The following is a 26670-nucleotide window of genomic DNA, read 5'->3' as shown; positions in this document are numbered from 1 at the left end:
GAATATAATTTCTGCATATTCAAAAATTTGCAATTTAAAAGACATCACGAACAAAGCAAAAATTAGATCATTGCGAAATAACCGGATATACGGTAAACTGAGGAAACATTTATAGAGTATTATATGACTAATGGACATCATTGTTTTTAATTATTTGCCATGTGACTGATTTTTTCATCAGTATTCAAATGCTTTATGAAGTCATCACACAAGTGTGATGTTGTTTGTTATGTTAACTTATATAAGAGCAGATCAAAGAGGTACTGTTAAAGCTGATATAATGAATCCAATGAATGAAATAATACCTACCACACTGGGCTTCATCAGATCCATCGGCGCAGTTCTTCCTGAAGTCACACACCTGGTTCTTACTGATGCAGCTTCTGTCTGACAAACACATGAACTGGGTGTTGGGGTTACAGTTGGACTGGCCCGGGCTGACCGGGGGACGGACTGTGGACCCACTGGGACCCTGAGAGGTCGGTGGGGGCGGTAGGGAGGTGCTAGACGCCACACAGCCTGGGGTAAAGCTGATATCATCTATGGCAATGTCTCCCAGGAAACTATCACCCACCTTGGCTTCAAAGATGATCTGGAAGTCACTGGAGTAGTTCAAGGGGAGGACAATCTCTTGCCAGTAGGCACCCTGCTCACCAGATCTTAAATAAGAGATAACAGAACGTATGAAACATTGACATGAAAAGGTCAAAAAACAAAAAAACAAAAACAAAAAACAAAGAACAAACATGTAAAAATTTACTAAAAAAATTCATATCTTTTTTGTGGTTAATGTTTTGTAAAATGCTCACTGTAAATCTATTAAATTTTGTTGTGTAATATTCTAATAAGCATATTTAGCAAACATCAGCTACTGCTAATTCAAATACATCACTTTATGATCTGTGTAATAATAAATGAATACTTCAAATAAAAAAATATGTTTAAAATCTCAAATTGTTGAAAATCATTTTCCTCTTGATATTGTACATGCCAATTTATACTACATTTACAGTGTACAGTAACATTTTTTTCGAAACATACTTAAAAAGACAAATGTCCCAAAATTATGAAGACATGTACACTGACCTTGTAAATAGAGTGTGGGTGGGAGGTCCAGAGGAGTACATTCTAGCATACACATTGAGCTGGTTGATGTAGAGCCCATACATAAAGTAGTACAGTCTCATGACACAGTTCCTGCCATTAGTTCTGTAGAAGGGACTGGTCAGAATCCATGCCTTTGCATTAAACTTTTGCCTGGAGGCTTCCATGTACAGATAATGTCCACTACTATTTCCATAGGTGTGATCCCACTGAGGTCCAGTAAAAGAAGACTGAGTCTTTCCAGCAAACAGGGTCCAGTCAAAGTCGTCGTCCACTCCATTTTGTCCTTGAATCAGATTTCCTGTTCCCTGCTCAAAGTTGTATCTTGTGTAGCCATTACAGGTCAGGCTTCCCTCATCACTGCCATCTCCACAGTCATCCACATTGTCACACTGCTTGTTTTTGGGAATGCACACTTTGTTAGAACACCAGAAGTGGGTGGCAGTGTTGCACTGAGTGACCGGGGGCCTCATTCTGCAGTCAGTGAAGGTGATGTCGTCCAATGCTGTGATGCCATTGTAGTGGGCTGTGGATTTTTTGAAAAGCATGTTGAAGTCCGAGTTTCTCCTTCCGATTCCAACTGTGACGCTGTGCCATTGGTCATCAATTCTATTATGGAAAGGTATTAATCTCCACAGTGGTGTCAGAGCATTGTTTTCTACGATATACAGGTATAGACTTCCCAAATTGGACCCTGTTGTGTAGTAAGCAAAGGATATTTTACAGTCTGAATTTGCAGACTTGTAGGCAGAGCTTTGGAGTCCTGCAATTAAGCCTTGAGTTTGACCACCGGTCTTATCATTGATGTACATATAGTAACCATTCTGGTTCTTGTAGGTGTCATCTGTGTTTGGTGCCATGTTTCTGTTTGAAGTTGTTGAAACTCCATTGGCTCTTGTCCAATCAAACTGATCTAGTGGAAGTTCCTGCCATCCACATGTATCCTGTTCAAAGTTGCAAGTCTGTGGACACTGGTTTTCATCTGAGTTGTCTTTGCAGTCAGTTTGGAAGTTGCAGACCTTGGATAAAGAAATGCAAGTACCATCTCCACAAGCAAACTGGCTCTCTCCACAAGTGTTTGGGGCTGGGGTAGTCACAGCTGGTGGGGGAGTGATGCCTCCTCCACAACCTGGGGTGAAGCTGATGTCATCAATGGCAATGTCACCAAGATATCCGACTCCAACCTTTCCTTCTATCACAACCTGGTATGGAGTACTGCTTTGAAGACTGACTTCAAGTCTGTGCCATGTTTGATTTTGATTGGCTGAGATGCTCTTCAAAAGAACTGTTCCCCGATTGAGAGTTTTAACATAAATGTTTAGTTGACCAACATTCTGGCCATACATATGGTACCAGAGTCTCAATGCACAGGGTGATGTTGGGACATTCAGATTGTAGACCAGTTGTGCAGTATCATTAGGTCTCTGTGGTCTGGAAGATTCGATGTACATGTAATATCCTGTCTTTGTTCCATAGGTATGATCTGCAGTGGGTCCTGTGTTAAACGAGTTGGTTGGTCCTTGGTGCCTTTGCCAGTCAAAACTATCTGTTTTTGATTGCTGCCATGAACACAGTCCATATTCAAAGTTACACTGTTGATATCCTGAACAGGTGCTATGACTTTCATCAGATCCATCACAGCAGTCTCTCTGGAGGTCGCATTTAAGATTCTGTGGAACACAGTTTCCGGAACTACAAGTGAATTGTCCTAATTGGCAAGAGGATGCTGGAGGTGGGTAATGACACTGTGTGAAGGCTAGGTCATCAATGGCCAAATAGTTGACCTGTCTTCCAAATGTTGCTACTTCAATTGTTAACTTGAAATTCATTGGACATTTTGGCAGTGATACTACTGCTTTCTTCCATACCATTTGGTTGGCTCTAAGTTGAGTGGATGTCATTGTCCATATATTAGTGTAACTTTCTCCTTGTGTGATGTAGACTCCTAAATGGGCTATGCCTGTTCCATTGGTGTTATACCACATTGTGAAGGTACAGGCTGTTCCTGCTTGGTAGTACATGGGACTCACCAGTCTTGCCAATTTTCTGCTGTAGCTGGTGCCAGCAGTTTGGATCAGTGCAAATTTTCCTCCAGCTGATGAAGTTGTGTGATCAGTTGTTGGACTGGGACTGGGATTGTTGTTACTTCCTATGGTCCAATTCAAAGTATTAGTATTCAAATCATTTTGCCATTTACAGAATTGTCCATTGTCAAAATTGCATGTGCTTGGGCAAGAGCTTTCATCACTTCCATCTGAACAGTCTCTATTAAAATCACAGAACATATTTGCCTTGATACATTGTCCATTTGCACACTGTCCTTTTCCAGCTCCACATGGACCGACTGTGGTGAGAGCTTGCGGAAGAGGTCCTGTAGTCAATTTACAGCCACTGGTGAAAGACACATCATCAATAGCAATGTCTCCATGGTAGCCATTTCCTCTAACACCTTCAATCACAACTCGGAAAGGAAGAGAACTTGTTAAATCAATCATTGCTCGAATCCACATATCTGGTTGAGAACCATTCTTCTGGAAGACTGGGGTTCTTGGTCCCATCTCATAGTTTTCTATGTACACATTCAGTGCATTGATGTCTTGTCCATGCATGTGATAAAAGAATCTCATCTGACACATATTAGCTTGAGTGTTAGGCTGGAATACTGGAGACAACAAGCGGGCTTTGTCCCCTGGTCGACGAGGTGATGAGGTTTCAATGTAGATGTAATGGCCAGTAGAGTTTCCATAAGTATGGTCAAAGTTTGGTCCAGTTCCAGATGTTATTGTTGACCCTTGTTTCCAAGACCAATCAAATCGGTCTCCAATATCTTGCTGCCAATTACAGATGTCAGTTTCGAAATTACATCTTTCCTTATAACTATTACAGCCTATTTCATCTGAATAATCACCACAATCATTTGCAAAGTCACATCTTCTTGTTATATCAACACAAGATCCTCTCTTACATTTGAACTGATTAGAAGTACACTGTGTTACTTGTCCTAAAGCACAGCTGTTGAAGATGACATCATCAATAGCAATACCTCCTCTATTTCTATCAAAGTTTCTTGCGACAAAAGCTAGTTTGTATCCTGGATCGCGACTTCCAATTCCCACTGTGGCATTTTGCCATTGACTACCTACACTCCTAGATGATGTCCACAGTCTATAAAAGACATTGCTACTGGAAGTTGTTGGGTCAGAGTTTGGAGGATATAAGTAAAGACTGAGCATGCTGAATGGCCCTACATTGGTGTAGTAGGCAAAAGAGACACTGCATGTGGAACTTAGATTGCCAAACATTGGAGACACTAGTCTGGTGTCTGTTGCATATGAACCAGCAGACGCATCAATGAACATGTAGTTTCCAGTTTGAGTGGTTCCATACGTGTGATCATTCGTTGGTGCATTGAAGGAAGAAGGCGTAGATGAATTGTGTCTTTTCCAGATGTATCTCCCACCTTGGACAGGACTCCATCCACAGCTGGACTGTTCAAAGTTACACTGACCACAGGCGGCTTCATCAGACCTGTCTGAGCACTGCGGTATAAAGTCACAAACCTGGTAAGGAGCAACACATGACATGTCACCACACTGATGTCCTCCTTTGCATGGTCCAAGAGTGGTTGGCACAGTGGTTGCAGGAGTACCCATAGGCAAGTTTCCAGAGTATGGATGACAATCTGATGAGAAGGACACATCATCAATTGCAATATCTGATAGATATGAAGCTCCTACTGTTGCCTCAACAACAACTTGGAATGGAGCAGAAGATCTTATGTTCACAACTTGTCTTGCATAATAGGCACCAACATTTCCTTGTACAGAGATGACTTTAAACAAAGGTCCATTTATTTGATTTCTGTAATAAACAGTGAGAGTATCTACAGTTCGTCCATACATGAAGTAAAAGAAGCGGAATTGGCAGTAGGGTTGAGAAGTGGATGCTTGGAATGCTTGACTTGCAATTCTAGCCTTCTGTCCTTGTCTTGCTGGACGAGAAGTCTCTATGTAAAGAAAGTGTCCTGTATTTGAATTCAGAGTATGGTCTTTTGTTGGACCAGTACTAGCAGAGGGAGTAGGACCTTTACGGAGCGTCCAGTCAAAGTCATCATCTGTTAGTTGGCTCCAGTCACACAGACCATTTTCAAAATTACATCTGTTGTATGCATTGCATGTTGTATTGGCTTCATCTGTGTTGTCCCCACAATCATCAGAGTAATCACAGACTCGACTCTGGGAGACGCATGCTCCACTTGCACATTTAAATGTAACAAAAGAGTTACAAGATGATGATGTTGGGAAAGCACATCCCTGGAAATTGATGTCGTCAACTGCAATATCACCAACTCCACTGTAGGTGCGTAGTCCTGAGATAATCACCTGGAATCGAGAATGCATTCTTCCGATGGGTACAATTGCTTGTTTCCAGGCTCCTCCTTGATCTCCAGTCAAGTAAAAGATCTGAGTTCTGGTGAAACCACTGACATCCTTGAGATAGACTCGAAGAGTCTGTCTACCTTTCATGTGATACCAGAATGACAGTTGGCATGTGCTTGAGGATTGGCCAATCACTGGACTCGTTAGGTCTGCTTGTCTTGCATAAACTCCTGCTTTTGGAGCAACATATACAAAATAGCCATTTGGTCCTAATGTGGTGTGGTCAACGCTAGGTTTATTGGAACTCTGACCTGCAGATGATCCTTGAGAAGTTATCCACTGGAATCCTGAGGATGTGCTATTCCACTTGCATGCTGGATGACCTTGCTCAAAATCACAGTTAAAACCACAATTTGCTTCATCATCCCCAGCTGGACAATCACTGTTAAAATCACACACACTCTTTATATCTTTTAAGCACAACCCATTAGAACATCTGAAGGGACAAGTTGGATTCACTGTTGGATTGGTACAATGCCCAGAGGTGATGGAAATGTCATCAATAGCTATATCTCCCAAGACACCACCAACTACACCCTCAATCAAGATTTGATAGTCTAGTCCAGAGGTTGATGTGAGCTCCACACTGTGCTGTTTCCATCCTCTACCTTGGTTGCCTGAAATACTGTAAACTTGTTTTGGAATATTTGATGTAAAGAAATACTGCAGAATATTTAGGGTTCCCATTTGAACACCATTCATGTTGTACCAGAAAGACATACAGCGCACTGGTGTCTTTGAACTCTCAAATGTCTCAGAGGCTAACCATGCTTTGTCACCAGTTGTTCTTGGAGCAGATGCTTCAATGTACATGAAAGAGCCGTAAATTGTTTGTAGTGTGTGATCTGTTCTTGGCCCTGTGCCATAGCTTGGAGTGCTGCCAGTAGCTCTCTGCCAGTCAAAAGTATCATTACCCTGAAGATTAGTCCAGCTACACAAATTGCTTTCAAAGTCACAGCTCCCTGGGGGTGCACAGGCTCCATTGGCAAGTTGGACATCATCAATTGCAATATCTCCTGCATATCCATTTCCGACAACTCCCTCAAATGTCAGTCTGAAAGCCAATGCACTGTTAATGGTTGTTTGTGCAACTCTCCACTTGTTGCCTTGATTTCCTGACATGGTCCATATAGGAGTTCGGAGCTGACTGGACGTTCCTTGTCTGAGATAAAGATTAAGTGCACCAATGTTTCTTCCATACATACTATACCAAAAGGTAAGACAAGACCCAGTTCCAGTTGTGGCTGGATAGCTTGGACTGTCAATTCTTGCTTTGTCACCTCTTCTCCTTGGAGCAGAAGACTCAATATAAACATAATGTCCTTGTCTTGTTCCATATGTGTGATCACTAGTTGGTCCTGTTCCCGTACTGGTTGTTCCTGAGGAATGCAAAATCCAGTTAAACTGATCCGAAACATCCTGGGTATATCCACACATTCCATCCTCAAAATCACAAGTCGGTGATCCTGGACACAAGCCCTGATTTAGTGTGATGTCATCTAGAGCAATATCTCCCTGATAGCTTATACCTGCCACACCCTCAAACACAAACCTCATCTGTCCTTGACTCTGTAGGTGTACTTGAGCATATTTCCAGTCAGAACCTTGGTTTCCATGTTTGTTCCAAAGTAAATGTTTGTTGCTTGCAGAGGAAACACTCTGATAATAAAGGTTGAGGTTATTTACATGCGCTCCATACATGTTGTACCAGAACTTCAGACAAACACCAGCAGTTCTAACATAGACTGAAGGACTTGTCAAACGTGCTGTAGTGTTGGGGAGTTTTCCTGACACCTCAATGTAGATATAATGACCAAGACTATTTTTCAGAGTGTGATCAGCTAATGGCCCAGTGTTGCCCGAGTTTGTTTTTCCATTTTTCATTGTCCAGTTGAAATCAGCTCCTGCACCCTGATTCCAAGAGCAAAATCCTGACTCAAAATCACAATCTACAGCAGTTTTGGGGAACACAGCAGGGGTAGTAGCCATGGAGACAGCGGGTGTTGGTGTAGTTGCAGAACAAGGACTGGCAGAAATTAGAACATCATCTATGGCAATATCACCAGTGTAATTCCCACCATACACTCCTTCAAAGATGATAGTATACTCATGGTTAGAAACAAAGTTGACAGAGGCTTGGTGCCATGCATTTCCTTGATTACCACTAAGGCTAAAAGCCAAGGTTTTCTGTTTGTTGAAGAAGTCCTGTTTGTAGATTTTCAGAGACCCGATTCCTGCACCATACATGTGATACCAGAAATAAAGGCAGTTGCCCATGGTACTTGTGAGAATATCACTTACTAGCCAAGCTTTCTCTCCGACTTTCCTATTACCTCCAGAGGATTCAATGTACATGTAGTAGCCAGCTTTTGTTCCTATTGTGTGGTCCACACTTGGACCTGTTGTAGATGATGGTGTACCTCCATTATCCCTGAGCCAGTCAAAATCATCACCACTCAATGCATTTGTCCATCCACATGTATCCTGTTCAAAGTCACAAGATCCATCTGGAGGACACTGTCCATCTGTCACCATCAAATCATCAATGGCAATGTCCCCAGTATAGCCTACTCCTCTGACTCCTTTAATGAGAATCTGGTATTGTTTTCCAGTTAATCTATTCAATGGTACTATGGCTCTTCTCCATATGTTTTCTTGGTTTCCATTTCTAGTCCAGACCTGATTTGGGATCTGAGAACCATTGGCTCCTTGGTAAACATTTAGTGAACCAATGCTGGCTCCATACATATGGTACCAGAATCTGAGACATCTTGCAGCTCCACCATCAAAGAATTTACTGACTAGAATGGCTTCATCATTTGGTCGTCGTGGTGCTGAGCTCTCTATGTAAGCAAAATGACCTGTACTTGATCCAAAGGTATGATCAAATGGTGGACCTGTTCCTCTTGAAGCTGTGCCATTTTGGCCAATGGTCCAATCAAAATCATCCATCAAAGAGTTTGTCCAATCACAGAAGTTTCCTTCTTCAAAATCACATCCTGGTTGAGGTGGACAAGCACCATTGGTGATGTTAAAATCATCAATTGCAATATCGCCCTGGTACCCATTGCCTACAACACCATAAACTGATATTCTAAAGTCTGTACTGGAAATAATCTGTCTTTGTGCTTTTTTCCAGGCATCTCCTTGGGTTCCATTTCTGGACCAAAACAGGGTTCTGTTAGAGTTTGTGACCAAGTAAATATTAAGACTACCAATGTTGTTTCCAAACATGTAATACCAGAATGTCAGACAGTGGCCTCCAGGTGGAGTTGGAGGCAAATTGGCACTATCTAAAATAGCCACATCTCCTCTGTGTCTAGGAGCTGAAGTCTCAATGTATGCATAGAACCCTTGCCCTGTTCCTGTTGTGTGGTCAAATTTAGGCCCTGTCCCAGCACTCTTGGTGGTTCCATTTAACCTGGTCCAGTCAAAGTCATCATCCAAAGCTTGATTCCAGTTACAGAAGTCATTAGAAAAGTCACAGGCAAGGTTTGGTGGTGGAGCAAGAGGATAACAATTAGCAAAAGTGATGTCATCAATAGCTGCATCTGAGGATGAAGAGGAACCTGCAGATCTGGATGGAAGGACTTCAAAGAGGATTCTGAACTGTCCAGTTGTCTTGCCAAGGGCTTTCCCAATGTATCCAGTTCCCTTCTTCCATGATGCTCCATGATTTCCAGACAATAACAGCAAAGATTTCTTCGTGTTGTTTACCACTGCACTTACAATAAGAGTATTCCTGCCATTCAAATTGTAATAGAAGTACATTTCACAAGTGTCTGCTGCAGGTGGGAGGGCAGGACTTTGTAACACAGCTCGGCTCAAATAAACTCCATACGTTCCTTCCACATAGGCATAATGTCCCCCTGAAGTATTGGTGCTATGATCAGTGAGTGGTCCAACCGCAGATCCACTGTTCTGTGATCCAGCATGCCTGGTCCAGTTAAAGCGCCCAGTGCTTAGGTCACTCCATCCACAAAGTCCATTCTCAAAATTACAAGGTCCACAGGTTGCCTCATCGGACCCATCTGTACAATCTGGATTCCAGTCACAAACCTTTTGAGATGAGATACAAGTAGACTGGTCAGCACATTGAAATTGTCCACTTCCACAAGGGTTGGCAGTAGGAGCAGTTGGAGGAATGGTTACAGCAGTGGCAAATGTCTGGTTTAGCTTTTTGCAGCCTTTACTGAAAACGGTGTCATCAATAGCAATGTCGCTGTAGTATCCACTGCCTACAACTCCTTCCAGCAGGATCTGGAATGGATATGGACTATTCAAATTGACTACAGTTTTCACCCACACATCTCCCCTATTTCCTGAAACAGTGTAGACTTTACTGATATGATTGGTGGAGTCTTTGGTGTACACATTCAGAGTTCCCATGGTTCGACCATTCATGTTGTAATAGAAGGTAAATGTGCAGTGGTCTTGGCTTTGGGCAGTGTTGTACATACTGCTGAGAAGTAAAGCATTATCTCCTCGTCTTCTTGGTCTGGATGACTCTATGTAGATGAATCCTCCAGTTCGTAGTCCAGTGGTATGGTCCCTTGTAGGTCCAGTGGAAATTGATGGAGTGGGAGCATTGCGTCTGCTCCAGTCAAATTTATCTCCTCGATCTTGTACCCAGTCACACAGAGAAGTGGAGAAATCGCAACGTGCTGGAAGTTGATCACAGTGTGCATTTGGCCCAATCTCATCAGTGTTGTCACCACAATCATCAGTATAGTCACACACTCTGGACATATCAACACATGATCCTCTCTGGCAAGTGAACTGATTAGAGGGGCAAGAGCTTTGTATGGGTGGCAGTCCACAATTCAGGAAAGAAACATCATCTATTCCAATGTCTCCAATTACTGTGTAGCTGCGATAAGCTCGGAACTCAATGTTGAATGGAGCAGACCTGCGACCAATGTTGACTGTGTAGGCATTCCACTGGTTACCATGACTTCCAGAAATTGAAGAGAGTAGTGTTGGTGTTCCTCCAGAAACAATGTAAACATAGAGTCTACCAATTCGAGTACCATACATGTGATAGTAAAATGACATTTGACAAGTATCGGATGCTTGTTGGAGGGTGGGTCCTCTGAGGGTAGCTCTTGAGTTAGTGACTCCATTGCTGGCATCTACATACATGTAGTAGTGAGTGGCATCTCCATAGGTGTGGTCGTTGGATGGTCCTGTGTTGGCAGTCTCTGTTCCGTTGTTGTGTCGTTCCCAGCGGAATGAACCAGCACTGTTGTCAAACCAGCCACAAAGTCCCGACGCTCCATCAAAGGTACAGTTACCACAATTCTTCTCATCTGCTCCATTTGAGCAGTCTTTATTGAAGTCACATTGCTGATTCTTGGTATAAGTGGTTCCATCTCCACAGGCTAGAGTTATTGGGCCAAGTGACCCTGAACAAGATCCAGAGGTCAGGGTGATATCATCAATGGCAATATCTCCTGCGTACCCTTGACCTTCAACTCCTGTAAAGGTCAAAATATACTCTACTCTACTAGTAACATTGACACTGGCTTGGATCCATTTCTGCCCAGTGTTACCCGTCATGGACCACAAAGGTATGGCGGTGCCATAGTTGACAGAGCCCAGGTACTCTTGCCGTACGCTGAGCGAGCCCACTTGTGCCCCATACATGAAGTACCAGAATGAGAGACAGCTGGATGATGTGGCCTGCAATGATGTGGACTGAAGAATGGCTTTGTCACCTGGTTTACGAGGAGCTGAGGCTTCGATGTAAGCATAGTATCCTATAAGTAGAAATAATATCAAATAAAAACTTAATAAATATCTGAATCACATGAATTAAGCATTTCTAAACTCTGATCTACCAGTCAAGTAAAGAAACACCTACCATTGGCATTTCCAACAGTGTGATCTATTGAGGGTCCTGTTCTTGCACTTCCAGTGGCTCCCTTATTTCGTAGCCAGTCAAAATCATCCCCTGTTTGTGTATTAGTCCAGGTGCAGAAATTGGTCTCAAAGTTGCAACTGCCTGGAGCTGGACAAGCTCCGTCAACAATGCTGATGTCATCAATGGCTATGTCTCCAAGGTAACTTCTTCCACGGATTCCCTCAAATGTTATCTATTTACAACAACAAAACAAATAACTGTTTTAGGATTTTACTTAAAAAGTCTTTCTTTCCTTTATTCTAGTTCTCATTGGTACAAATATCAGGTAATTTTTTTTTCAGGCATTACACAAATTTACATTGACAAGATTACAGCATCTGAATGTCTGTCTGTAACAAACCTGATAAGGTGAATCACTGTTGACTGTGACCTGACCAATTCGCCACAAGTTGTAATGATTCCTGGATCTGGTCCAGATCACTGGTTGAAGAGTTCCCTGGGAGAACAGGCGTACATTTAGAGTTCCGACAGAGCCGTACATGTGGTAGAAGAAGGTCATGCATCGCCCAGTAGTGGGCGGGAATGTTGGGGACAGGAGGCGGGCCTTCTGACCAGGGAGACGAGGGGCTGAGGTCTCAATGTACATATAGTAACCTGTGATTGAAAATTGAGAATACTGCTTAATCTATAAGAATTCTTAGGCATGCAAACCTGTAGGCCAAGAGCTAACAAAACTTAGATAAGGTCATTTTTCTTCTCTATATTTCTTTTATATAAGACAGATTGAGACAGAAAGGGAGCATAATCAAGTTTTATGGCCCCAGAGCCAGATGTAGGTAATGTACAATACCTACTATCAGAAAGCACCTGTTGATAAGTCAAAATTTGAAGGAAAAATTTTGATTTTTTTTTTAAAAATTCTTAGCTAGCAGCAGCTGAGAGGACATCTTACAAGTAAAGTGTACTAGTACACTGTACCTTCTTTAGTTCCATAGGTATGGTCAGCACTGGGACCTGTTCCTCGAGTGGTAGTCCCGCCATTGTCTCTTGTCCAATCAAAATCATCTGTTTTATCTTGAGTGTATCCACAAATGTTGCTTTCCTCAAAGTCACATGTATCTGTAACAAAGGTAAATACCAAAATTTACACTAAGCTTTCTCTTTGTCAAGGTTAAGGATCAATTTTTACCACATTGCCTAATCCAATTTATTTTTTTTTATATCATTAATATTTTGTAAATGATTTTTTTTATAACCACTCAGTTTTCTCATGTGATGGCTTACCAGATGGTGGGCAAGCTCCTGTGTTGACAAAGATGTCATCAACAGCAATGTCCCCTTTGTATCCCTTGCCTACAACACCCTCCAGCACAACCTGATTCACAATGTAAATGGGTACATCACAGTTCATAATCAATACACAGAGATATGTCATAGTTTACAATACAAAGGGTTATGTAACAGTTCACAAACGATCACGATCCAAGATTACTTCTTCATTTCTTTCTCTACTATATACAGGGAATTGTAAACCCCTGTTTTATTTTCACCCCTTTTGCCCAGATTGTCAGCAGGCAAATTCAAGATTGGGTGAATTGTAACTTGTAGCTTCAGCTATCTTTTGTAACACGACTGTATCTGGGTGAATTTTAAACAGGCTAAAACAGTTTACAGATGAACATGTAAAAGGGTGAATATTACATGGGGCGAAAATAACCCTGTTTTAATACAGTATTCTTTACTTTTAATAGAGCTCTACCGAGTATATATGCTTGCTAATTAGTTTACATAACACTATTATGATAACTTTTAAAAATCTTTGTCAAATTGACCTGTATGTAAATATGAAGGTCAGTAATTTTTTTTTACCTGTATGCTTGTTGGGGAGGACTGAGGGGGAGTAAATGAAGCCAAGTTGATGAAGACCGAAGCGAATTTCCACTGGGCTCCTTGGTTTCCAATCTTTCTCCAAATGACAGGTCCCAAGTTACCATCTGACAAATCATTCAAGAGATGTTAAATTCAAAATTTTATTCGATACATTATTCTCTTATGCTTTTTCTTATGCTTAACTGACAAAACGTTAATAAAAAATAAAATTCCCCTCCCCAAAATTGAAAAAAAAGAATGGTTTTAGACTCACTCATCATGGCATACAAGTTGAGTCTATTGATGTCTGATCCGTACATGCTGTACCAGAACTTGATACAGCTTCCCGTGTTATCTATGGTCATCTGGGGACTAACATATCTTGCTGTGTCATTGGGTCGTCGTCCGCTGGACTCGGTGTAGATGTATTTACCTGAAAAAATTAATAAAACACCATTGTGCAATCATGAACTGAATTTATTGGCCAGGGGCCAATTTTCCTAGGCTGTCAAAAATGTACAGTTTCACAGAGAACATTTTTCTTAATGGGTAATTTTGTTGAATAAATTCAACATCATTTTAATATTAAACTACGTTTGAAAATTGAAGTAACTGTTTTTTATAATTTTATGTAATTACCCATATAAAATTTTAAATTTTGGAAGTCTACAAGTTTTCTTGGACCCACAAAATTGAAGATAACTAAAGTTGAGTGTATGAATTTGTAGCAATGTAAATTGAATTATATAAAATATTCTTACCCCTGCTGTTTTGAAGGGTGTGGTCATACTTAGGCCCTGTGAAACCTGAAGAGGTTCCTCCAGAATGAATCCTCCAATCAAATTGGTCGTTACTGCTGTCCTGTGTCCACTGGCAGGCAGTTGGGCCATCAAATGTACAGTCGTATTTTGTAGGAGCTGTCATAAAAAATTCATCAAATTTTTAAAACATCATGTCACAGATTAAAAATAAAAAACAACAATGCTACAGATTTTTTTTTCAATAATGCATGAAAATTTATATTTGCAGGAATCATGAACATTTGATTGACATGTACATGTAATACCCCCCTCCTCCCTCTTCCAATAAATAGTACCCATCAGTAATGCTAGTCACAACAGAAACTCACGATAGGACACAGTGGTTGCAACCATTGGGGTTGTCATGGCAGTGGTTTGTGAAGCACATGTTCCACTTCTGACTGAAACATCATCTATAGCAATGTCTCCTGAAAAGCCATTTCCTACTTCACCATCGAACGTGATCTGTAAAACACGGATTTACAGACATGAACATGTGAAAGAAAAATTAATGTGTAAACTTCAGGAAACTTATTACAAAAATGTGTCACTTAATTCATGGTACAAGGTAATAAAGACTGTTTATACATTTTTTTTCGCGCGTCACAAAATTTGAGAAAATTGGGAAATGTGTTACTTTTTATTTGCGTCATTTATTTTTTGCAACTTAATTCTTAGAGCAAACAATACTGGATAAAATTTCTGTGCATTGAATATTTTGTGATGTAGAAATGATCGCGAAAAAAGCAAAAATTAGATCATTGCAAAAGTTACCAGATACATTATACATTGTATTACAATACTGAGTAGATACATCTTCACTATACTCAATTCACAAAATACCATGAATTGACAGAAAAGTAAAACTAAAAAGAGTGAATCTATCACTGACTATTACTGATTCAACACTCCATTACATGTAACATATTTCAAATCGATGCATATAGTTACAACCAATGAAAAAAATCATGCTAATGAAATGACATTATCTTTTATACTAGTACATGTTTAAGATTTGAGTCTTCCTTTGCTGCTGAAATGAAATTTTGTTATATTTTTTTAAACAAAAATCAAAGTCGACAAAACTGAAAGTTGATACCTGGAACCATGTGGAGCTCCTGACATCCACATTGGCTTGTAGCCAGATATTCTGGTGGTTACCAGTGGCGTTCCACAGCATCACGGTTCTTGTGGGGTCAGGTTTGTAGAGGCGAAGGGCTCCCACATCTTAAAGACAAATAAGCACACAGCTATTGATAGAAACCAAATAGTTCTTTTATTACTGAAAATGTCCCCCTCTTAATGGATGACAAAAATTTTCAAATGTATTTTGATAAACTAGAGAAAAGAAATCTTGAGCTTCTCAGAGGGGCCTGCCAGGATGAGAGTCAGCTTGTATTCATTAATTCATCTTCCACAAAAACAAACATAGCAAGCATTTTAAACATAATATATCCCAACTATAAGCATTTATAAAATATGAAGCTAAAATATCCTACAACCTTAGTTCTTTCTCAAACCAAACAAATCTATTTTCTTACATCTATGAATTATAGAAAACTGAGACACTGCTGTTTTAAAAAAAAACAAAAAACAACTCACTGGGTCCATTCATGTTGTACCAGAAGGTAATACAAGAGCTGTTGCTTGGAGGGAAGTACTGGCTGTAGAACCAGGCCCTTTGGCCCCGGTTTCGTCCAGTTGACTCAATGTACATGTAGAATCCTGCAAGTCAAAGTGGCAAATCAGAAGAACTCTGTACAATTTAATGTTAATATCACAGACAATCCAATGAACACCTTGATATTACTCCTCACTAATGCCTGGTCTCTTGAAAACTGTGAAAGACAACTGATGGTTGAGTTGGTATACACATCGTTAATAAACACGTACCTCTGTCTGATCCTGTTGTGTGGTCCACTGTGGGTCCTGTGTTGGCCGTCAATGTTGCGCCTGCACTCCTCTGCCAATCAAAGTCATCTCCCGCTCGTGTATTACTGTAGCCGCAAGTGTCCACCTCAAAATCACAGTAGCCTGGTGGGGGGCACTGACCGCGCAGGATCTTGATGTCATCCAGAGCTGTGTCTCCCATGTATCCATTTCCTATCACTCCCTCAAACACAATCTATCCGCAGATGAAAAATACCATTTCAGTGATCATTCATTTTAATCTGAGCACCCATTTATCTAAAATAACTTTAAATGAATGATATAAAACATATAATCATTTGAAGACAAATCAACACACAATTCAATTCACTAAAAAAAAAAAAAGATATACATGTATACTTTGAGTCAGGATTAAAATAAGTATGTCTTTACCAATAGTGTTTAAATTGTGCATGAGGTGAAGGTAATAATTATATCAAGGCAGGAAACTACATACATGTATATTGAACATGACAAAGATGGGAACTGAATTGCTATAGGACGGCTCACCTGGTAGACAACATTGGACTTGATTGTCTGTGACTGGTAGAGCCACAGTTCCACGGCTTGGTTGCCCACTCTCCTGAACAGCAACTTGTCTCGGCTACCGTCGTTGGGTCGGAGATACACATTCAGACTGCCTGTGTTGTTTCCCTGCATGTAGTACCAGAACTGTAGACAGTCTCCATTGGGAGCTGGTGGGTACACAGCGCTGACGAGTCTAGCCTTGTCTCCCCGACTTCTGGGAGCCGACGACTCAATGTAGATAAAGTAACCTAAGGAAACACCGGCAAAATATGAAATTCTCCAAAATTATATATTCAATACAATAGTTTTTCGGGGGAGTATACTTGTATCATTGATGAGATGATTAGCAAAGTTATTTACAGTGTAAAATCCCGTATATCCGTTTTTTTCGCGTGTCACAAAATTTGGGAAAATGTAAAGCATTTTTAATTTGCGTCAGTCATTTTTTGTGATTTTATAGTATCTATAAGAATACCATACAGAATTTAACTTTTTCACACTCAATATTTTAAAAGAGATTGCGAAGAAAGCGAAAATTAGATTATCGCGAAAATTACCGGACATACAGAAGTTGTGCCAGGTTAATAAAAATTAGTGACATACCGTACTGACTCTCGGTAGTGTGGTCATATGGTGGACCTGTGAATTTTGAAAGTGTTCCATTTCTTTTTCTCGTCCAATCAAACTGGTCATTCATGTCTTGTGTCCAGTCACAGAATCCAGCCTCAAAGTCACACATACCTATCAAGCCACAAAATATTTTTAAAATAGCGGCTTAAGATTATATACTCATACAATTTGATGATGAATTAAGAAATTTTTCATTGTCAATTATTAATTTTCCATTGAATTTATGATGAATGAAAAAATTTAAGTAGCGGCTTAAGAATACTAAAAAAATTTGATGATAAATAGAGAAATTTTTCATTGCCAATTAATAATTTTCCATTGAATTTATGATAAATGAAAAAAAACCCACAGATCATAGCAACAGAGTGATTTCGTCTTTGATGATGTTGGGATATACAACTGTACAATGAACAGACTTACGTTTGGGAGGACATGGACCATTCACAACACGGATGTCATCTAGAGCAATGTCACCTTGCCAACTGGTTCCCACAACTCCCTCAAACACAATCTGTAAAATGGAGTCTCAAAATTTGATAAGTGTATTTTGAATTCTATACCATTCACCAAATAATGATACCTCCCTGACCAAGTCTGTTAAACTGATGCATGCAATAAGAGGTGTCATGTAATACCATAATTATAGAAACTAAGACTAATGGAAATTTCTCCATCCCAATAACAGAAAACTATATTTATTGATCCTTCAGAACAATCGATGTCATTATACATCTAAATATGTAAAACGACTTGCAATGAAATTTCTGTTTATTTATACACATCCTTAATTTTCAAATACTCCTGTCCTTACCTCGTAAGCCTGGGAGCTTTTGACAGTTTGTTGTCCCTGCTTCCACACATTTCCCTGAGTTCCAGATCGAGTCCAGATCAGAGTCTTCGCTCCACTTGGAATCTGTTGGTAGACATTCAGTGTGTTGACATGGGCTCCAAACATGTGGTACCAGAAGCTCAGACACATGCCAGCACTTGGGGTGGCCTTGTTGATCCCTGATGAAATCACGGCCCTCTCACCTGGACGTCTAGGGGAGGAGGTCTCCATGTAGATATAGAATCCTGTGTGAAGGGAAATATTTTAGTCACTGTCTTAGTTTTTTTTTTACTGTCAATGAGAAATATTTCAGAAACATGAAACTCTCTTTATTATGAATTCTAAAACAAGTAGGATTAATTAAGTCACCATGTCCAGTGGTGTGGTCCCTGTCAGGTCCTGTGCCTATGGTGGGAGAACTGATGTTTGTTCTTGACCAATCAAAATCATCCTTCTGATCTTGTGTATATCCACACCATCCAGACTCAAATGTACAGTTCAAGGCTAAAACAGTGTAATACATTCCATATATTTTCTAGAACAATATACAAGACTCAAAGTACATAATTAGCAAAATGCTGGATATTATTAACATCTGAAAAAAATCTATAGTTTTTCAACTATGAAACAATTTGTAAGTCCATATATATAAACATTAATATATAAATACATTTTCTTGGCTTACCGTTTGTTGTTGAATTAAATATGGCTACAGGGTTACACTGCTGGAATGTGACATCATCAATAGCCATGTCAGAGTTAGGGATACCAGAGTTGGGTGCAAAAGACTTTGTGGGATTTGCCTCAAATTGCAACTAAAAAATTGAAAGGTTGATGAAGCAACTAGAACAGCCAACTAATGTGTCAAAACCAACAGATTTTTCAATGTCTAAGATAAATAATTGATTTACAACTACAAGCATTTACTTGGACATTTTTGAGAAGTGCGTGGCTTGATAGAAGAAACTTACCTTGTAGCCAGCAGCAAGCTGCCCAATGTCAGCACTTCCCTGCTGCCAGCCGCTGCCTTGGTTGTTGGTCTGGGAGAATATGTACGTCTTGTCACTGGGGTTCTTGCTGTTGACAAGAAGGGCACGAATGTTTCCTAGATGCAAAATAAAATATACAAAATTAATGCTAATTGGCTGTAAAAATTTTGCTCATATTGTTTCACACCTTGTAAATCATAAAAGTAATAATGACAAGTCATAAACTGACAGGTCAAAAATAATCTTGGAACAAGGGACAGACTGCAGTAGTTACCTGCTCCTAGTCCAAACATGTGGTAGTAGAAAGTGACACGACAACTTGGTCCTGTGGCTCCAAAAGGTGGTGTCTCCATGCGAGCTCGACTGTAGAAGACTCCGGTGGCTCCCTCTACCAGCATGTAGTGACCGGCAGCAGTTCCATTTGTGTGGTCAGTCTTAGGACCACCAGTTCCTGGGGAGGAGCCCTGGAAGATGTGCCAGTTGTAGCGACCACTGCTGACATCGTTCCATCCACACTGACCATTCTCAAAGTTACAGGTACCTACCAAAAATGTAAAAAAAAAACCCATATACATTGTTCTTATACTTATATCCTTTAGTTTACTGTTTCACAGTGGAGATACTTTTGATGAATAGGTTGCATTTCATTACGACTTGGTACATGTGATTTGAACTATCTATGAGATCCACATGTTAACATACCACAACTGGACTCATCTGATCCATCTGAACACTGAGGGGTGAAGTCACAGAGCTGGGAGGCCGGGATACACTGTCCTGATTTACAGGCAAAACTGTTGTTACCGCAGGGGTTGGGGGTGGTGGCCGGAGGGGGACTTCCTGAGGGTAAGGTGATACCTGACAATACAGAGAGATGTATATAAGTATTATTTTATGCATTCATAACACAATTAATGTTTAAAGAACAAATAAACTTCAAAATTTAACAGAAAACAAGCTTAAATTTAGCCAGATTAAAAAAGGTAGAATTGTATCGATTATTTGAAAAGTAATTGATTTAATTTTGATGCAAATCATTTTGATGCAGTAGAGAACAATTGAGGAAAAAAGGAAACCAGATTACAAGATGGGTTCTATTTCAAATACAGTAAAAGTTGTATCATTTTCTATCTCTTCATTGGCATAAATACATGTATGTACAATGTGCCTGGTGTTACCTGGACCATTCATCAGGACACAGCCAGGTGTCATGGATACATCGTCTATTGCAATGTCTCCTAGGTAACTGCCAACAACTCCCTCTATCACGACCTTCATACAAAATGACACTATGTAGTAACCTTACATGTAGAGAAAAACTTATCAATTTCAGTAAAAAAAAAAAAAAACCCAAAAACCCCAAAAACTTAAGAAATGTCCAATGTAAAACATCTCTACCTGGAATGATCTGGTTTCATTAATAACAAGGTCTACTCTTTCAAAATAGTCTCCCACATTTCCTGATTTGGACCAGATTTTGTTCATGGGTCCCGTGACTGTTTCCCTGGTGTAAACATTCAGAGATCCGATGCCTCTGCCAAACATGTGGTAGAAGAATCTCAGCTGAAAGAACCAATTCATCTCATGTACATAGTGCAAAATATCATGTCTGTAACAGCAGGATCAAGGGACATGAATAAAGAACCGATTATCTAAGGAAACCTTACAATAACCATATCTGTTATGATTGTTATAATTGCCTGCTTTTATGTTCAGTATAAGAAAGAATGTAGAAATCATGATTCTGGACATTACCCAGAAATAAACAAATAACATTAACAGGCAATAAAAATTTGTCATCATATTTTGAAACCATTTTACTTACAGAGCAGGAGTTACTATTTGGAGGAACAGCCCTGAAGAGAGGGCTGAGAAGTCGCGCCTTGTCTCCTCGTCTGCGAGGGGATGAGGACTCAATAAACATGTAATAGCCCGAGGCAGTTCCCCGAGTATGGTCTCTGGAGGGACCGGTTCCATAGGTTGAGGTGTGACCATTAGCTCTGGTCCAGTCAAACTTATCCAGCTTATCTTGTGTCCAGCTACAGATACTTCTCTCAAAGTTGCAAGATGCAGGGTAGTTACCTGAGGAAATATAAAACACAGAGCTGTTTTTCAAAAAGTATTGAACCACAAAGTTTGTGACTGTTAATAAACTTGATAATGCTGGACTTAAAATTCACAAGTATTCAAAACTTAGGATTCAAATAACATTAGGGCAAGTTATAATTTTTTCTCTGGAATTTTAGTGGTCATTTTCATTTGTTAAAGTGTTTCTAGTTTTTTACCACAAGTAGTCGGGTCTTCATCTGAGCCATCCCCACAGTCATCATTGAAGTCACATCTCTGGTTGTTAGCAATGCACCCTTTGTTGACTGTGCAGTGAAACTGGTTAGGAGAGGGACACGAAGCTTGTCGAGCTGGAAAATCAGAAAAAAAATCAGGGTAAGAAATTTGACACTTTGCGTAATGATAGAAAAATTGACGGACAAATTGATTCCACCCTATCCAGTGATCCATTTAAGATGTAGAATAAGAGAATAATCTAGTTTTTTATTGGGGATGAAAATAAATACAGTAAATTACCTGGATAGTTGCAGTTTATGAACTGAAGATCATCAATGGCAATGTCTCCTTGGACACTGAGAGTGCGTGTTGCTCGGATTAAAAGCTGAGAGTAGAGAACAAAAATAAGTGTGTCACCTTTTTTACTCTGGCATGATTCTTGGTAAAATGATGGATGGTAATATTTTGTTTGATATAATGCAATTTACAAGAATTGACTCATGTTAATTCATGTATTTCTGCAGAAAATGTACCCACCTGGAAGGCTCCATCCACACGTCCAATGTCTATGGTTGCCTTCTGCCAGTTTCGACCTTGGTTGCCAGTTTTCCTCCAAATTTCAGTGACTCTATTGTTTTCCTTCATCAATACTATCAATTTTCCAATTCCTAAAATCAAGAAAAAAAACAAGTAAACTTGCATTCTTAAGACATACATACATCAAATATAAATAAGATCATGTCATTTTATTTCTAAAAATACTGGGTATAACTTTCTTGTAAATTGCAATTTTAACTCAAACACTCAGGGCATATACCGGTACCGGCTACTGTTAGTGTTAAATTGTTAAATTGTGAAGTAAACTACGGTATGCATTTGTTTCTTGGAATTGGAAAACAATTCAAAACTAAATCCTTAGAATATATATTATCTCTCTGCTGCATGGCCTTCTTTACACTAATATACCTGTTCCATACATGTTGTACCACATCTGGAACTGACAGGTGGTGCTGCAGCCGTGTAAAGTGGGTCCTGTGAGCTCAGCCTGACTGGTGATGGAGCCGTAGCTGGCGTCAACGTACAAGTAGTGGCCTGAAGGACAAACAGAAAGCTCTACATTCAGTACCACTGAATAGGTCATTAGAAATACCAGTGAACAGTTTTCATTGATATTTTCACCTTTTCCTATAATTATGAGAATTCATAGTTTTGGAGGTATAAAAAACTGTTACTGTATGATAATTCATGTGATATCAAAATTATTCAGCATGTGAATCAGTATTAATATGGATATTAAAAGTTACATTGTTTGTAGTTAACCTCCTTATATGGTTTATAAGTAAATTCCATATGGGGCAGGGGCAGAGCACAAATAAGGACAAGTTTTAAATAAGGTACAAAACCCGATGTCAAAATACTCTAAGACTGACATCTTAATGCTCAGTAATATGCTAAGTAATATTTTGTACTAACTATGTATGAAATGTAAGAAATATACATGGTCTCCAAGTGAATGCTTTTAGCCAAAGGTTTCCTTACAATTTGGCAGGAGGTGAGATATATGTCTAATGTACTTTCTTTTCATGCACATAGCAGTATTTAGCACATGTACAGTATCTGCACTTGATGCTGGGTAACTGCTACACTTACCTGCAGCGTTTCCAATGGTGTGGTCATACTGGGGACCGGTGTTAGCGGTGGCCGTTTGATTGGCTCCTCGGAACCAGCCAAACGACCCGGTTCCTGTAGCGACCCAGGAGCAGAAGTCTTGTTCAAAGTCACAGGCACCTACACACAAACACAGGTTTACATCAATGTAAGATGACAGAATAACAGTCAGAGCATTTCACTGTACGGGTACATGTAAACCAATTTTTTCCTTGAGAATTAGAACTTACCACAGTTGGTTTCGTCTGCTGCATTGGAACAATCCCTGATAAAGTTACAGACCTTGGATTGTGGAATCATGACTTTCAATGGATCATTACAGGCAAAGCTGCCATTGGTGTTTGGTTCTGTTGGGGTTAAATATCAAGAATACTCTGCATTAATTAACTACCACAGAATATTCAGTTAAAATGTGATGCTACAACTACCCTAGTAAATGAAAATTTGTCTATCACTGCAAGCTTTGGATAAAAAAAAAAAGCCACAAACCTGCAGAGCATTCAAAGCTGTCAAGGATGAAATCATCCACTGCAATGTCTCCTTGATTACCGCCACCTATATCAGCCTCCACATAAATCTGCAATTCAAAAGTTTTTATCTAGTGATTCTTTCCACAAAAGCAACATCATTAAAATCTATGAAAAAGGACTTGCAAGTAATATATAGATTTATCTTTGCACTTTAACTCATGAATTTTAATTTTCAAAATATCCTACTTGTATATTTATTCTATTAACAAAATTTCCATGGAATTCCAAAACTTAGGACCAAACTAGCTTAAAGACTCACATAGAAGTCAGCATAGGCATTGCTCATGCTGACATTGCCTTGCATCCACTTAGAACCTTGATCTCCACTCTTGCTCCACTTGAGCTGTTTATTGGTGGTGCCACCTGAGGTAATGACTTGGGAGATGTTTAGACTTCCCACATTGGACCCGTACATGAAGTACCAGAATCTGAAGCAGTATGGGGCCACAGGAATGATCTGAGATGAGATGACTGCATTGTCACCTAGCTTCCTTGGTGCACTGGATTCCACGTACAGATAGAAACCTACAAGATTAAAATCAGACATTATATTATATATATATATATATATACATGTAAAAATTATAACTTTTACTCCTCTTTTTATTTTAGCCCCTTGCTCTCGTTGTCAGCCGGCAAATTTAAGATTAAGTCAATTCTAATGTCTTAATATATTTTCTCTCTTTAAATACAACTGTGTCTGGGCAAATTCAAGAAGTGCAAGTCTAGAAGTGTAAAAATTACAACTGCAAAATTTGGTGTACATTAGATTTTCAATAAATAAAGAGAAACCTACAAGATATGAATCTGATATATATGTAATTCATATTGCTATTAACAATATCACCTTATCTACATGTATTGTTCAAAACCTACATGTAAGAGAATAGAATTAGTGTTTTCAAGTAACAAATACATGCATTATAATCAATGATTCGAGAAAAGAAGACTTCTTTAACATCAAGATATAAACTTGACCTGATGCAGATCCGATTGTGTGATCAACTCCAGGCCCAGTTAGAACAGAGGGAGTGTGACCAGATCGCCTTATCCAATCAAATTTGTCGTCTTGTCTCTGGGTCCAGCCACAGAGATCGGATTCAAAGTCACAACTAGCCACTCCTGCACATGATCCGGGGACAAGTTTTATGTCATCAATAGAAATGTCTCCTCGGTAGCCACTTCCTCTTATTCCCTCAAACACAATCTATAATTAAGAATATTGAAAAGGTAAAAATCCTCCTTTTTATCTTTGACAAATTTTTTTTTTGTTAAATGCAAAACTGATTTCCTTACTTTGTATTGCTCTTGCACTTGAATGGTCATCTGAGCTTTGCGCCATTGGTTGCCTTGGTCACCAGAGATTGTAAACAAAGCTGGACTGAGCTTGTTGAAGGAGCTAGTGTAGACATTTAGAGTTCCGATGGAGGACCCGTACATGTGGTACCAGAAGGTCAGGCACTGACCATTGGTGGCGGGGTACTGGGGACTGAGTAGTCGGGCCTTGTCTCCCGGCCTCCTGGGGGCTGAGGACTCGGTGAACATGTAGTGACCTGTGTCAAAATACACATCGAAGATTAACTTGATTCAATAGAATCACAAGATTTTGTAGAAATTATAAATGTTCATTGGTACTCCAGATAAATTGAATTTTTTTTCTGATGAATAGACAATGTTTGCATACAAACAACAATTCTTTCAAGAAAATCAACTGTCCACAAGAAAAATTTTGAAGTTCATTTAATAATATCTATTCTTAGGTAATAATAAAACATGTCACTGTACAACACAATTAACTACATATATGTAATCACCTGCACTTGTGCCATAGGTATGGTCATTGGTTGGTCCAGTTCCACTTGAAGTGGTGCGACCAGCTTTTCTTGTCCAATCAAAATTGTCTGTAGGATCCTGTTGATAGTTACAAATGCTGGCGTCTTCAAAGTCACAGAAAGCTAAAAGAAAAATGAAAACTCCATCAACCATCTGTTATTCCTCCAACTTGATTTTTCCTGATAGAAATAACTGTAATGGTAATGTCCTTATAATCATTTCATTAAACCCTACCAGATGGTCCGTTGGTGCATGGACCATTTAGAATTGAGATGTCATCCAGCGCCATATCGCCTTGATATCCACGCCCAGTTATGCCTTCAAAAACCACCTGTAATCAACACACAATAATATTAACTCACCATCCATTTTATCAAGTGCACTAATAAAAAAAACCAAACACATATAAACAACAACACACCAGATCTCCATTTTGGGGCATCACATCGACCTTGGCATTAAACCACCGATTTCCTTGATTTCCGATCTTGGTCCACAACGGCTGACCGAGGGCCCCACCGTGCTTCAGTCTCAGGTTGATCCTGTTGACATTAGCACCGTACATGTGGTACCAGAAGTTGACACACACGATTGTGGACACTCGCAAGGGCGGACTGAGGAGTCGGGCTGTTTTGTTGTTGTTCACGCTTGCCTCAGTGTAGATGTAGTAACCAGACTTGCCCCCTGTAGTGTGGTCAAATGAAGGCCCAGTGCCTGATGAAGCGGTGCCCCCAGAGTCACGAGTCCAGTCCAGATTCTCCGTCTTGTCCTGCTGCCAGTTACACAGATCTCTCTCAAAGTTACAACTCAACAAAGGAGCTGCAAATCAAAGATTTTTCCAACAGAATCAATGTCTATGCATGTAAAAAAAAGAGTACATATATTCCAATGCAAAGGCTACTTTATGACAGTTGAGAACAGTGTATAATAATCAACTCAACAAAGGAGTTGCAAAGCAAAGATTGTAATTATTCCATCAAAATCAATGTCTATACATGTATCCAAAAAAAAAAAAAAAAAGTACATATATACCAATGCAAAGGCTACTTTATGGCAATTGAGAACAGTGTATAATAATCACCTGCTGAAGGTCCAGGGGTGGGAGGAGTGGACACTGATGAGGGTGTGGTCTGTAAGTTACAGGTTCCATCCAAAAGACTGATGTCATCCAAGGCAATGTCTCCATGGTAGTCTGCCCCTCGGACACCCTCAAACACAATGTTATAGGCCGAGTTTGCAGATATTGTTGTTTGACCTTTGAACCATCCTTGACCTTTGTTTCCGGAGGCTGTGAAGATTGTCCTGTTGATGGATCCATACATCAAGTACACGTTGAGTGTTCCAATGCCTGCAGGGAAACATTTATATGTTTCATT

General features: G+C 39.7%; 1 protein-coding gene across 1 annotated transcript in view; it reads right to left on the bottom strand.

The window, feature by feature from the left end:
• LOC105337090 (MAM and LDL-receptor class A domain-containing protein 2) overlaps nt 1-26670 on the bottom strand; it is an 86437-nt gene that overhangs the window by 8408 nt on the left and 51359 nt on the right. Inside the window, exons 108-146 of the mRNA XM_034477399.2 lie at nt 26376-26642; nt 25716-26113; nt 25529-25625; nt 25276-25416; nt 24758-25014; nt 24440-24668; nt 23721-23986; nt 23421-23508; nt 23162-23278; nt 22914-23051; nt 22230-22355; nt 21801-21931; nt 21564-21648; nt 21266-21397; nt 20806-21062; nt 20379-20543; nt 20159-20252; nt 19683-19838; nt 19255-19521; nt 18963-19096; nt 18677-18806; nt 18361-18495; nt 17974-18236; nt 17583-17673; nt 17136-17273; nt 16515-16780; nt 15969-16200; nt 15678-15800; nt 15175-15302; nt 14405-14540; nt 14037-14192; nt 13550-13708; nt 13276-13400; nt 12691-12781; nt 12385-12525; nt 11807-12060; nt 11407-11638; nt 1087-11302; nt 310-659 (exon numbers count right to left, since the gene is read on the bottom strand). Of these exons, the coding sequence (XP_034333290.2) occupies nt 310-659; nt 1087-11302; nt 11407-11638; nt 11807-12060; nt 12385-12525; nt 12691-12781; nt 13276-13400; nt 13550-13708; nt 14037-14192; nt 14405-14540; nt 15175-15302; nt 15678-15800; nt 15969-16200; nt 16515-16780; nt 17136-17273; nt 17583-17673; nt 17974-18236; nt 18361-18495; nt 18677-18806; nt 18963-19096; nt 19255-19521; nt 19683-19838; nt 20159-20252; nt 20379-20543; nt 20806-21062; nt 21266-21397; nt 21564-21648; nt 21801-21931; nt 22230-22355; nt 22914-23051; nt 23162-23278; nt 23421-23508; nt 23721-23986; nt 24440-24668; nt 24758-25014; nt 25276-25416; nt 25529-25625; nt 25716-26113; nt 26376-26642 (16911 nt within the window). The remainder of the gene's footprint in view (nt 1-309; nt 660-1086; nt 11303-11406; nt 11639-11806; nt 12061-12384; nt 12526-12690; nt 12782-13275; nt 13401-13549; nt 13709-14036; nt 14193-14404; nt 14541-15174; nt 15303-15677; nt 15801-15968; nt 16201-16514; nt 16781-17135; nt 17274-17582; nt 17674-17973; nt 18237-18360; nt 18496-18676; nt 18807-18962; nt 19097-19254; nt 19522-19682; nt 19839-20158; nt 20253-20378; nt 20544-20805; nt 21063-21265; nt 21398-21563; nt 21649-21800; nt 21932-22229; nt 22356-22913; nt 23052-23161; nt 23279-23420; nt 23509-23720; nt 23987-24439; nt 24669-24757; nt 25015-25275; nt 25417-25528; nt 25626-25715; nt 26114-26375; nt 26643-26670) is intronic.

The sequence above is a fragment of the Magallana gigas genome, chromosome 5 (genome assembly GCF_963853765.1).
Source record: "Magallana gigas chromosome 5, xbMagGiga1.1, whole genome shotgun sequence".
Lineage (NCBI taxonomy): Eukaryota > Metazoa > Mollusca > Bivalvia > Ostreida > Ostreidae > Magallana > Magallana gigas.
This window is presented reverse-complemented; position numbering and strand designations above follow the sequence as displayed.